Source organism: Anolis sagrei, chromosome 1, assembly GCF_037176765.1.
Source record: "Anolis sagrei isolate rAnoSag1 chromosome 1, rAnoSag1.mat, whole genome shotgun sequence".
NCBI classification, from domain to species: domain Eukaryota; kingdom Metazoa; phylum Chordata; class Lepidosauria; order Squamata; family Dactyloidae; genus Anolis; species Anolis sagrei.
Window position 1 is genome coordinate 245,002,619 of NC_090021.1, and position 11,518 is coordinate 245,014,136.

The window sequence follows — 11,518 nt, forward strand, 5'->3', positions numbered from 1 at the left end:
AGAGATGTTCAACTATTTGTTCTTAATCACTATCAGTAATGTGCAATATTTAGTGGTATCTTCCTCATTTCCAAACTAAGGTGCAAGAGATGTTCAGATTAGTTTCATAATTGTGAAGCTCTTCTCTAAATGAGAAGAGGTTGCAGCCAAAACCAGAAGAAAACCTCTTCCCCTTCAAAAGCCATCTGAAGTTGTTTTGCAGCATGTGTCACTGCATTGTTTGGACACAAACATGTGAGCATGTTCCTTACCCTCAAATTATCTTAGAGTTATTTGCAGCCACTCCATTTTGGAGAGTAGAGAGTGTCCCATTGTCTCCTTTTATTCACAGATTTTTAAAAATACTAATACCATGTTAACATCTTTCTAATTTTCTTCTCTATTTTAAAATTAGCAATGTGAATGGTAAGTATTCCCAGAGAGCTATTTAGTGCCCCTGAGAATGTTATTAAAATGCAGCTGCCCTGTATACTTTTATGTGATTGTGATGCCAACTTTAAAACATACATACTCATCCCTGTGGTATCTGAATGCTTTAAATATGCTAGGAATGTAGCACAAAGTGCCTGACAGCTGCTGGTATTCCTTTTCTCCTTAATTCTAATTACTTGTATGCATACAGATTAGCCACATGTATGCAAATAATCTATCACTGGGAATGATACCTCAGGGTTTGAAAGGCTTCACCTGAGTGCCAGGGCCCTTCCACACAGTCCCATATCCCAGAATATCAAGGCAGAAAATTACACATTATCTGCTTTGAACTGGATTATCTGAGTCCACACTCAGATAATGTGGGATTTTCTGCCTTGATATTCTGGGATATAGGGCTGTGTGGAAGGGGCCCCAAACCCCTCCTTGTTGAAAGTGTAAAAATGATATTACTTGTCTTCTGATTATTATTAAAAGTTCTAGAGTTGAGCAGTCCTAAAAATGAACTTTTCCTTTTGAGCATGATGGAGAATCAACTAGAAAAAAAAACAATAGAAAAATACTTAAGAATATGACAATAGCTACAACAATATTACACTTTAAAATTATCATATTTTATCACATAATAGTAACACTTTTTCTCCCCATTTTGAATTATTGGAGCCAAATGAGACCATATAGGTAAGTCCTGCCATGCAAGCCTTTTTTGGATTCTGGAAGTCAAAGTAGACCACATAGGTCTCCCTTTGCCACATGTGCCAGCAGGCCCTCCTCATCCCAAGCAGATTGAAGTCAGGGTCTTCATTCAGGTCAGTTTCTTGTCAAATAATGAATTTGAACCACTGACTGCTGATCTCACTCTCCCTTCCCAAGCTCCTCAAACATGGAATATGCCAGGAATGGGAAAACCAGTTGTTGGAAAACCTGGCAATCTCACGACTTTATTCCCACATATTCTACAACTGCCATTAAGTTAGAGAGGCTACTAAAGACATTTCTTTTCTTTCTTTCTTTTTAAAAAGAAGCTTAAAATTTGTGATTTGCTGAATGTATGTGATAGTAGCACAGTGATAGGCACATGAGGACATAAAAATGGATTTAATGGGAGAAGCCAAATTGCACCATAAGCGCAGTAGTATGGACTTCAGAAAAGCAGGCTGAGGGAAGGGCTTAAGCAACCCCCTAAGATGAAGTAAGTTGAAGTTGAGCTCCCTTAAATGATCTGGAAAGAAATAGGACAAGAAGGGACTACATTAATTTTAAAAAACTGGACTCTTGAATCCTGTGCGACCAGTCAGCCCTGGTGACATCCAGTAAGTAACCCATTCCTTTTATCATTAACACAACTTTGCTCTGTTTTAAGCAAAGAATGCCAGGATCTTTTTAAACAGATGACTCTCTCATAACTTTCATAATGTATCCCAATGATAAGTTCCAGAGTGACCAAGACATGTGGCCTTCTACCAAAAAAGGTAACAGAAAAACAGCAGGAGAGATGGAATGCACACACAACATGTTCAGAATCTTTGTGGATAGCTCTCTTCCCATAATCAATAGCAAGGAACCTCAAGATTGCAGTGCAATGAGGGCAGAATCTGCTGTTCCCTCTATATTCAACTACTCACAGAACTTCCATATTTGAGCATATTATTCCATGTTACCCTCAGAGAACTGATAGTATGCTGGTGAACATAAAATGCTAACAAATGGCACAATAACATCCAGTGTATGTTTTTGCGAAGATTACATCTGTCTGAAATTAAAATAATGTTGTCTTCAATTCCAAAAGCACCCTCTTGTAATATGTTTGTGGGGGCAGGGAGCGGGGTATTCTTTTCAATGTGGCTCATAATGGTAAAACATGATGAAGAATACTGGCAGGAATGTTCACAACTGTATGTGTATATGTGAGGGAAAATGAAGTATCCATTAAATATAGCCAAGTCTTAGCACAGATGACTGGAAACACACTGGTTAAGGTTGGAAAATATTAAAACAAAGTGTTGACTTGCTTGTCACTGGGTTTTGTTTTGTCATCCCTGTTAATCACCCCACTTCAGCCTGTTTGCTTTTCCAAAAGGTCTCTTCACATAATTTTTGAACCAAGAACGACCGCCACTGTGTAGAAATTTCTTCTATTTATATCCTTGCAAAACATGCATTCCCAGAAATATTTCTTTCTTCCCCTTTCTCTTCTCTTTCCTGAGAATGAGTATGCTTTTTGTCAGATGCCCTGATGTTCCCATAATCTCTTCCCATGTGCATCCTGTGTGGTGAGGGTACCTCATGCCTTTGAATAATAGAATCTAATATTTGCCTGTGGATCAGATCCTGAACAGAGGAAGCTCTCACACATGGAGATCTCATCCACATATAGGACTCCTACGTCCCTTACCAAATCCTAGACAGAGTTAACTCTTCCTTAACATTAGAATTGAGAAGGGTCATTCTTTTGTTTGTTCCTTTTAGCAGAACCCTTGTTGCTCTACGGATGTTAGTTTGATTTGTGAAAGGAGTAGAGCTGTACTGCAGCTGGCTACTTTCTCTCTTCCAGTCCTTGCACAGCACTGTGGGACACCAGAAAGCACATGATTCAATGAAGCCAATCACACGGATTGCCCAGTTCTGTGGGTGGGCCCAACGTGGAAGGCTGTAGACTCCACTGAAGTCTGCTGCTTGAGCATAAAGCAAAAGGCACATCTGTTTTGGAGCTTCACTATCCACCCTTCCCTGTTATAAAGTGTTGGCCTATTTCTGAATAATTCCATACTTGACAATATCTATAGGCAGTTGGTGATTGAAAAGCAGAAAATAAATTTTAGTCAAGGAATTTTAACTATCTCCTTGGATTATGATGATTTTGGTTTCCAGGTCAATAGTTGTTAATATTTTCAAAATCATGTTAAGGCATATATGGTTACAATTTTACTGAAGTTGTTTGGCTTGTTTGGGCATGGGTTAGATCCAATTGCGAGAGGAGGTAGACTTATTCACTCCAAATGCAGAGGTCCTTGGGGACCTTGGAGAGTTTTAAAAGAATTAGCATAGCTCTCTGAAAGACAGAGTTACTTCCAAGTGGTAGGAAAGGGGTATCGCCCAATCGTTCACAGTACAATGCCATCTGTCTTCTATGCCATTCCCATCTCAATTCAATCACAAATCCCTTTTTGAAGCAAACGTTTCTTATGAAATGTTTATATAGTATATATTATGTGTATATACATATATTAATAAATGTTTATATATTGTTATAATTTTTAAAATATTTTATATAAGTAATCTATGTATTATTAAATGTTTATATATTATAATTGAGAAAGGTTCATATGGTGTATTATATTATGGGTGCAAGCAGTGAAAGGAAGCAAAAACTGTGCACTTGAACAGAGTTAGAATCCAGCCCCATGCTTGGAGCACACACATACCACTCCTTCTCCCCTTTTGTCCCCATGGGAAAAAGCATCCTGCAACTACCGTGCATGTGAAGAAGGGAAGCAACAGGTGGTGGTGGAGTGACCAGCCAAATGGTGCCTCCCTCCCTGGTTATGTGTGCTCTTGAAGGAGGATGAGGGCGAAGGAGGGCGAAGGAGGAGGGAGGCATGGAGCCCCTCAGTTTGCTTCACAGAGCCCTAAGGGCTCCATGGAGCACAGTTTAAGAACCGCTGTTAATTCATGAGATGTTGTCCCAGTGCACAACCAAAATTGTACTAGAACTATAATCAATGTATACATTTGTGGCCTTTCCTTCCCAAGAAGTGTGCGCATCATTTTGTTGCTCTCCCTTCTCTCTTCGCCCCTCTCCTGGTTCTGCATTCACTTTTAAGACACCAAAAGATGTAGTGCTCATACAGGAAAATATAGATTGAGCATCCCATATCCAGAAATCTGAAATGATGGTGTCAATGTACACAAACGTTATTTCCCATGCAAAGTTCTTTAAAATATTGTATATGAAATTACCTTCAACCTATGTGTATAAAATACATACAAAATATGAATGAATTTCTCACCTCACGTTATGTGTGATATATACAAATGCTTCAAAATCTAAAATTCAAATCTGGTCACTAGCAATTCAGATAAGGAATGCTAAACCTGTAATTCCCAGAGGTAATCTCTCTCTCTCTTTTCAAATCTATATAATTACTTCAGAATTCAGCCAAGTAAATACACACATAGATTTTTATTTGGTTACTTTGAAGGTGCAATAGCAAAGTGCTTTCTTCTCCATTCACTCCTACATGGCCCCATTTTGCTCTTTCAATTGCAGTAGTTTTCCAGCTCATATAGGGAACAGGTATTTTCACAGCATTGCTGAACAATTCCTCTCTTCACCTTCTGAAAGTCCTGTGGCTGGAATGGCAGGGTTTCCACTTCATTCTGTAGAGGCCCACTCACTACCATAGGAAGAGAAGACCCCAAGTTAAATGCATCTTTGAAAGATATTTTGGTAAAAGATGGTTGGACCAGTTTTAGAAAATGTTTTATGATTTTTTCCTTTTTTTAGAAATGGGGAACATGTGGCCCTCCAGATTTTTTGTATCATATATGGTTCCACTAAACCCCACAAATAAGTGCTGACCATTTTGAGTTCCCTTTTGCTTTCACATCCTACCCTGCCTTCAGAATTATCTCAAACAAGACACACACATCCAAAAACTCATAAAACATTTTCTTAAAAAAGCAATGAGGACAGTGTTATACCCAATTTATAATCTATCTGGCTGATTTAGGCAGTGGCATATTTGACTCATAACCATAAATAGACTTTTATCTTCTTGCCGTAACAGTCCAAGATATGGACATTTGTCCGGTCATCCAAAGAGCAAACATTTCCACAATTTCAGTTAAAGAATATGGAAGCTATTAATAGATATTGTTTGCATAACAGCAGCAGAGAACTCATCCTTATTCATCGTATTTTGTAAGAGAGATGTTTTATACATTTTTTCCTTCTGGGTACTCTGGCCACATTAATAGCGACACTTGCCTAGTGGAACCTTATGTCTAGCTTTCTAATTACCTGGTCCCATTTTACACATCATCAGAGTAAGAACAGGCTCAAGAGCAGGGTAGAATTTTCCCTTGGCTTGGGATATTGAAATAAAACATTCAAAAGTAGAAAGAGCTCAATGGAAGTGCTCTGCTCCTTGGATCACAGGCACTTTTATATGAGCAATGGCCATAGATGAAAAGGCTATGCATTATTAACATTCCCAGATTGGGAAGAATAGTGGACAAGGGATAATTTAAAGCAATTTTCTTGAAATATTTGATGCCCCAAAGAGTTGCAGAGGAATTATTCTGCACAGAAAAACATACGAATTTCAACACAAAAAACATCCTTTTCTGTGCTGAAAAGAGGTTTTCACTTTTTAAAAGTATTTCTCCATAGAATAATTCCTCTGCAATACTTCACAATGTTCTAATATGAGGAGACTACTACAGAGGAATATTCATTTTTCCCATAGGCATAAATTGCACTATAGTTATTGCCATGGTTATTCATTCTTCCATGCAAGCATAAAATGACCGAAGATTAACATCCCATTCAATGTTGTACATGACTGGACTTAATGCCAGGAGAAAACCTTTACCTTTACTATTGATTCAATGGGTCTTCTCTTGTAGTTGAGTTTATATCCATATTTTAAATGGAATAAGTGACCATTTCACTGCCTAGTTGGCAGTGATAGAGCCTTTTTCCACAGAAGCAATATCACTTTTATGACTTCATCACATGGACTTTCTTTCTCATTGTAGGATGCTTCCAGCACAGTTTAGGAACAGAGCCTGCCAGATACCATCAAATGACACACAGCTACTTCCAGTGGAGTTCCATCCCCAAACTGTACTGGAAGCATCCTATGGTGGAGCAAGGAGAACATAAGAGGCTTCCCATGTTCTCGTTGCCAGCAATGGGACCAGCGTAGGTGGAAGGCAAGCAGTGATGCTTTCCCCGTTGTGATGGGGAAAGTAGCACTGCAGGGTGTGGGACAACGGATTCCCCCACTGCCCCACGGATACACTGTGATTCACAGTTAATCCACACACTCTCAGCCATGTTAGGGCACTAAACATGATGAGGTCCATACCCACTGCCTAACACATTTTGTTGCCTGGTTCAAAGAACAAAAGAATGCCTACTCCCAGTTCTATGTACAGAAAAAAGGAGATGACTCAAAATGCAGTACTGCAGTGTTCTCTATTATAGCTGAGGCAACAGACTTGCGTAGGAAGCCCTGGGCAGGCTGTAGCATGTACATCTCTATCTTTCAACAGGTGGGGAATTAGGAGTGGCAAAATGGGATATTGCCATCAAATAAGAATTCTGCCTGCAAGGCACCAGATCCTATCTGTCTTGGAAGCTATCCATGACCAGTTCTGGTTAGTATTTGGGTGGGACACTATCAATGATGACCATGTGCTATAGACTATAGTTCAAAGGAAGGAGCTGGCAAAACTACATTTGAATATTCCTCACCTAGGGAGAAACTAATATATTCATGGGATGTCCTTGAGTTGACAGATGACTTAAAACACTAACAAAATTACACATTTTCTAAGGAACAAATGGAAGAGAACTTTATCATCTTCTGCCTGAGACACTTGCTTCATTCTGCCCAACAATGTTGGCTTTGGCCACGCCTGATCTTTATTCAGATGGATATATGATCCTTGGACATCCAACTCATTTCAAACTATCATTTTTAAGAATGGAGTAATTATGATTAAGGAAAGAGAACTGGACAGGGGGAGTGTGTCCCTGTTGGTTCTGCTGGACCTCTCATCGGCCTTCGATACCGTCGACCACAGTATCCTTCTGGGACGCCTCGCGGGAATGGGCCTTGGAGGTACTGCTTTGCAGTGGCTCCAGTCCTTTCTCATGGGGTGATCCCAGAAGGTGTCACTAGGGGACTCCTGCTTTACCCCATGGCCATTGTACTGTGGAGTCCCGCAGGGTTCAATACTGTCCCCTATGTTATTTAACATCTACATGAAGCCATGGGGAGAGATCATCCGGAGTTTCAGGGTGCAGTGTCATCTGTACGCAGATGATGTCCAACTCTGTTACTCCTTTCCACCTACTACTAAGGAGGCTGTTCAAGTCCTGAACCGGTGCTTGGCCGCTGTAATGGACTGGATGAGGGACAACAGATTGAAACTTAATCCTGACAAGACAGAGGTACTCCTGGTCAGTCAAAAGGCCGAACAGGGCATAGGGTTACAGCCTGTGCTTGACGGGGTCACACTCCCCCTGAAGACGCAGGTTCGCAGCTTGGGAGTGATCCTGGACTCATCGCTGAGTCTGGAGCCCCAGGTTTCAGCGGTGGTCAGGGAAGCTTTTGCACAATTAAAACTCGTGCGCCAGCTGCGCCCGTACCTTGGGAAGTCTGACTTGGCCACGGTGGTCCATGCTTTGGTTACATCCCGTTTAGATTACTGCAACACTCTCTACGTGGGGTTGCCTCTGAAGACTGCCAGGAAGCTTCAATTAGTCCAACGTGCAGCAGTCAGGTTACTAACGGGAGCGGGGTACAGGGAGCATACTACTCTGTTGCACCAGCTCCATTGGCTGCCAGTCAGCTTCCGAGCATAATTCAAAGTGCTCGTCTTAACCTATAAAGCCCTAAACGACCCCGGCCCAATTTACCTGTCCGAACGTATCCTCCCCTATGAGCCATCAAGATTACTAAGATCATCTGGAGGGGCCCTGCTCTCGATCCCACCGGCCTCACAGGCGCGGCTGGTGGGGACGAAAGACAGGGCCTTCTCGGTGGTGGCCCCTCGACTCTGGAACTCCCACTGGAGATCAGAACTGCCCCTTCGATCTTAACGTTCAGGAAACAAGTGAAAACCTGGCTTTGGGGATTGGCATTCAACTAATGAGCCATGATCCTGTGACATGGATGGATGACGACGAATAATGACTTTGATGACGACTGACCACTGTAATCATATGATTGTATTTTTGCCATTTTAATTGTTTCAATGTTTTAATGTTTTAGTGTGATTTAGAAATATGATGTTTTAATGACGGTCTGTAATATTGATGTTGGAAACCGGCCCGAGTCCCTCGAATGGAGGTGAGAAGACCGGTATACAAAACTACCAAATAAATAAATAAATAACTATCCAAAGCAGAAATTTAATTTCCCAGTGTTGTCAAATGTCATCTTGGTGCTCCTTCCATTATTTGGGAGATAATGTATTCAGCATAATTTTATAATTAGTTGACTAGAGATATAGCCCATTATCGACCTTCCTGTTATTTATATAAATGTATGTATGTATTTATTTATTTGGAGCATTTCTATACCGCCTTTCTCCAAAGATCCAAGGCGGTTTACAACAACAATTACACGTAAATACAAATAACCATCAAAGATAAAAAGATGAAAGTTGCCCATAGTCCTATAGGGCATAGAATTATCATTAAATAAATAAACCATTAAAATTCCCAAAGAGATAAAATACTATTTAAAATGCAGCTCATAGGCTTTTGCCAACATTAATTAAAAGCTGGATTCAACCCCCCACCCAGAACAAGATTCTCTATCTCCAGATTTATGAGCTCAATACTGAAATGATACAATGAAACTCTTTGGTTTGTGTTATTTAAGAAATTAGAAAAAAATACCTAGGGGCTGTTCGACGTTCCGACGTGTTTTGGGAGAATAGTAGAAGCCTCGGTCACCACATACAAGGTAGAGAGCCTCCACTAGATGAGAGCCACATAGATGCTGATTGGGAAGAGCGTAACTAATGGTAGGGGCAGAAACAGCAATCAAAACAAGGAGAGGCAGAGAGCTGATCCAGAGAGTCATGGTGATATAGGAGACCTTGGAACAAGAGTGAAGAAAAATGGGATTAGAGAGGAGAGGCAGCATGATGTTCCAAGATGTCTTGCAATCTTTTAAATACCTTGAGTTTGAACTATCACAATTCTTACCTTTCTTCATTGATAAAAAGTGTTAATAGTAAAACACTAATGGCAATTGGATTCAGACCTTGTTTAGCCCATTGAAGACTATTCAACATGCTATATTTTTCATAATGGTACACTTAAGCATATATGGCATTTATACACACATGTTAATGTAGTGTTTGTCATATATATGGCTTGAATTGTGCATGTGGCAGAAAGCTGAGTTGAAAAGAAAACATATATTTGCTGCCACTCAACATTTGATATTGAAACATAACACAGTGATTGCACAGATATGAGATGCCAGTTTTCATCTCTGTGCATTCCTTGGCAAGTCACATCAAAACATTGCAAGCAAGCCAGAAGCCCTAGCTGGGATGATTCTGTGACATCTGAAGTGTTGGGGACAGGTAAAAGAAGCAAACTGTCATGTTTCAGGTTGCCTTTATGTGAGGCCATTCACTACTTTCAGGGCTTGCAGGTGGCTGTGAATTGGGAGATGCAAAAATTAATCTGGGATAACAAGGAATATAAAGACCACATAGTTGCCATCCCTGCAATATAAGGGCAAGTAAGTGAGGCACCTGTAAGTCATTGTGGATGGATTATAAATACATAGGCTAAGATTCTATATGGCAATACATAGTACAAGACTTTTTCTACAGTTTCACTGTTACTACCCCAAGGATCCACCATGTCCTTAAAATACACATCCACTGACCATACCATTGCTACTAGAGAGTAGAGGGGACTGGGAAAGCTCCTTGTTACGTTCTGATATACAGACACAGACCAAGTACATCTTGCACCAAGATCTGGTAGGGTTATGCAGAGATCTCAATTTCTGGTGTCATTTGTCAGCATCTGACTATGGGGCTATAGCGGGCATGGGCAAACTTTGGCCCTCCAGGTGTTTTGAACCAACTCCCATAATCCCTAACAGCCTACTATCATAGAATCATAGAATCAAAGAGTTGGAAGAGACCTCATGGGCCATCCAGTCCAACCCCCTGCCAAGAAGCAGGAACATTGCATTCAAATCACCCCTGACAGATGGCCATCCAGCCTCTGTTTAAAAGCTTCCAAAGAAGGAGCCTCCACCACACTCCGGGGCAGAGAGTTCCACTGCTGAACGGCTCTCACAGTCAGGAAGTTCTTCCTCATGTTCCGATGGAATCTCCTCTCTTGTAGTTTGAAGCCATTGTTCCACGTCCTAGTCTCCAGGGAAGCAGAAAACAAGCTTGCTCCCTCCTCCCTGTGGCTTCCTCTCACATATTTATACTATGGTTAGGTGTTCTCCTTTGTTCTCCACCAGCAATGGATAGCCAGCCATTGAGGAAGTTTATTGAAGTAATGGGATGAGTTCTGGGAGGGATAGTCTTGGTCATTCTGGAAGAAGGAAGGGAATACTGGCCTTCACAAAAACCTATAGGATACCAGACACTTTGCTTGTTAGGCTGTTCTAAGAACTCTCAATGGCAACTAAGGGAAGAAAAAAATTGTGAATACATGGACTTCTCCATAACCCATGGCAGAAGAGAGAAACCTTGTTCAAGTATATCAACAAGTTATGCCATTTGGCAGCCAACACTTAACTATTTATTTTGGAAAAACCTGACTGTTATTATGTTACTTCTTGCTATTTCTTAATTTTTTGTAATGTCAAAAATAGACAAATGGCCTGAATCTATTTTGAGATAATAACTATTACACAAAAAGTGACAATATTCATGCATTATGTTATTTCACAAAAAGACCATGGTTACACCCATCTTATACATTAAAAGTAACATATTAGAAGTAACACCTTTGGTAACATGTTACTTCCAAGTTCTGAACCCAAGCCTATGTTCTGCACTGAAAATTCTGGAGAAATCAGACTTACCTAGCCAAGAGGATGATGAGGAAAAATTTGGAGTTTGGAGACAGGAAACAAGTGACTTCTGTCTCTTCTACTTTCCATATTTATAACCCTTTGAGTGATCCCAATGACATAAATTTGATCAAAGCCCCACCTTTGGTCCAGGCACAAATTTTTGCTGGTTGAGCACATTATGTCTTTCAGTTATAACAGTGGGGAGAAATAGATGCAACAGTTTGCAGTTTCCATCTCATTACACTAGCAAACTGCATTTGCTTCTCAGAAATCCTCCCTTA

The 11,518-nt window shown here is 40.5% G+C and overlaps 1 protein-coding gene across 1 annotated transcript; it reads right to left on the bottom strand.

Moving 5' to 3' along the window:
• Positions 1–4,596: 4,596 nt before the first annotated feature.
• INS (insulin) lies at positions 4,597–11,302 on the bottom strand. The gene is made up of 3 exons (XM_060754925.1): positions 11,247–11,302; positions 9,074–9,275; positions 4,597–4,829 (listed from the first exon to the last, which is right to left on the bottom strand). Exons 2-3 carry the CDS (start codon positions 9,258–9,260, stop codon positions 4,693–4,695), a joined length of 324 nt encoding a protein of 107 aa, XP_060610908.1. The 5' UTR covers positions 9,261–9,275; positions 11,247–11,302; the 3' UTR covers positions 4,597–4,692.
• Positions 11,303–11,518: the final 216 nt, after the last annotated feature.

Excerpts from the sequence above, each read along its gene's own strand:
- INS (XM_060754925.1), bottom strand. The coding sequence starts at position 9,260 with ATGACTCTCTGGATCAGCTCTCTGCCTCTCCTTGTTTTGATTGCTGTT. Across the intron at positions 4,830-9,073 it reads GAACGTCGAACAGCCCCTAG|TGAGTGGGCCTCTACAGAAT; the intron begins GTATTTTTTTCT and ends TTCCTATGGTAG.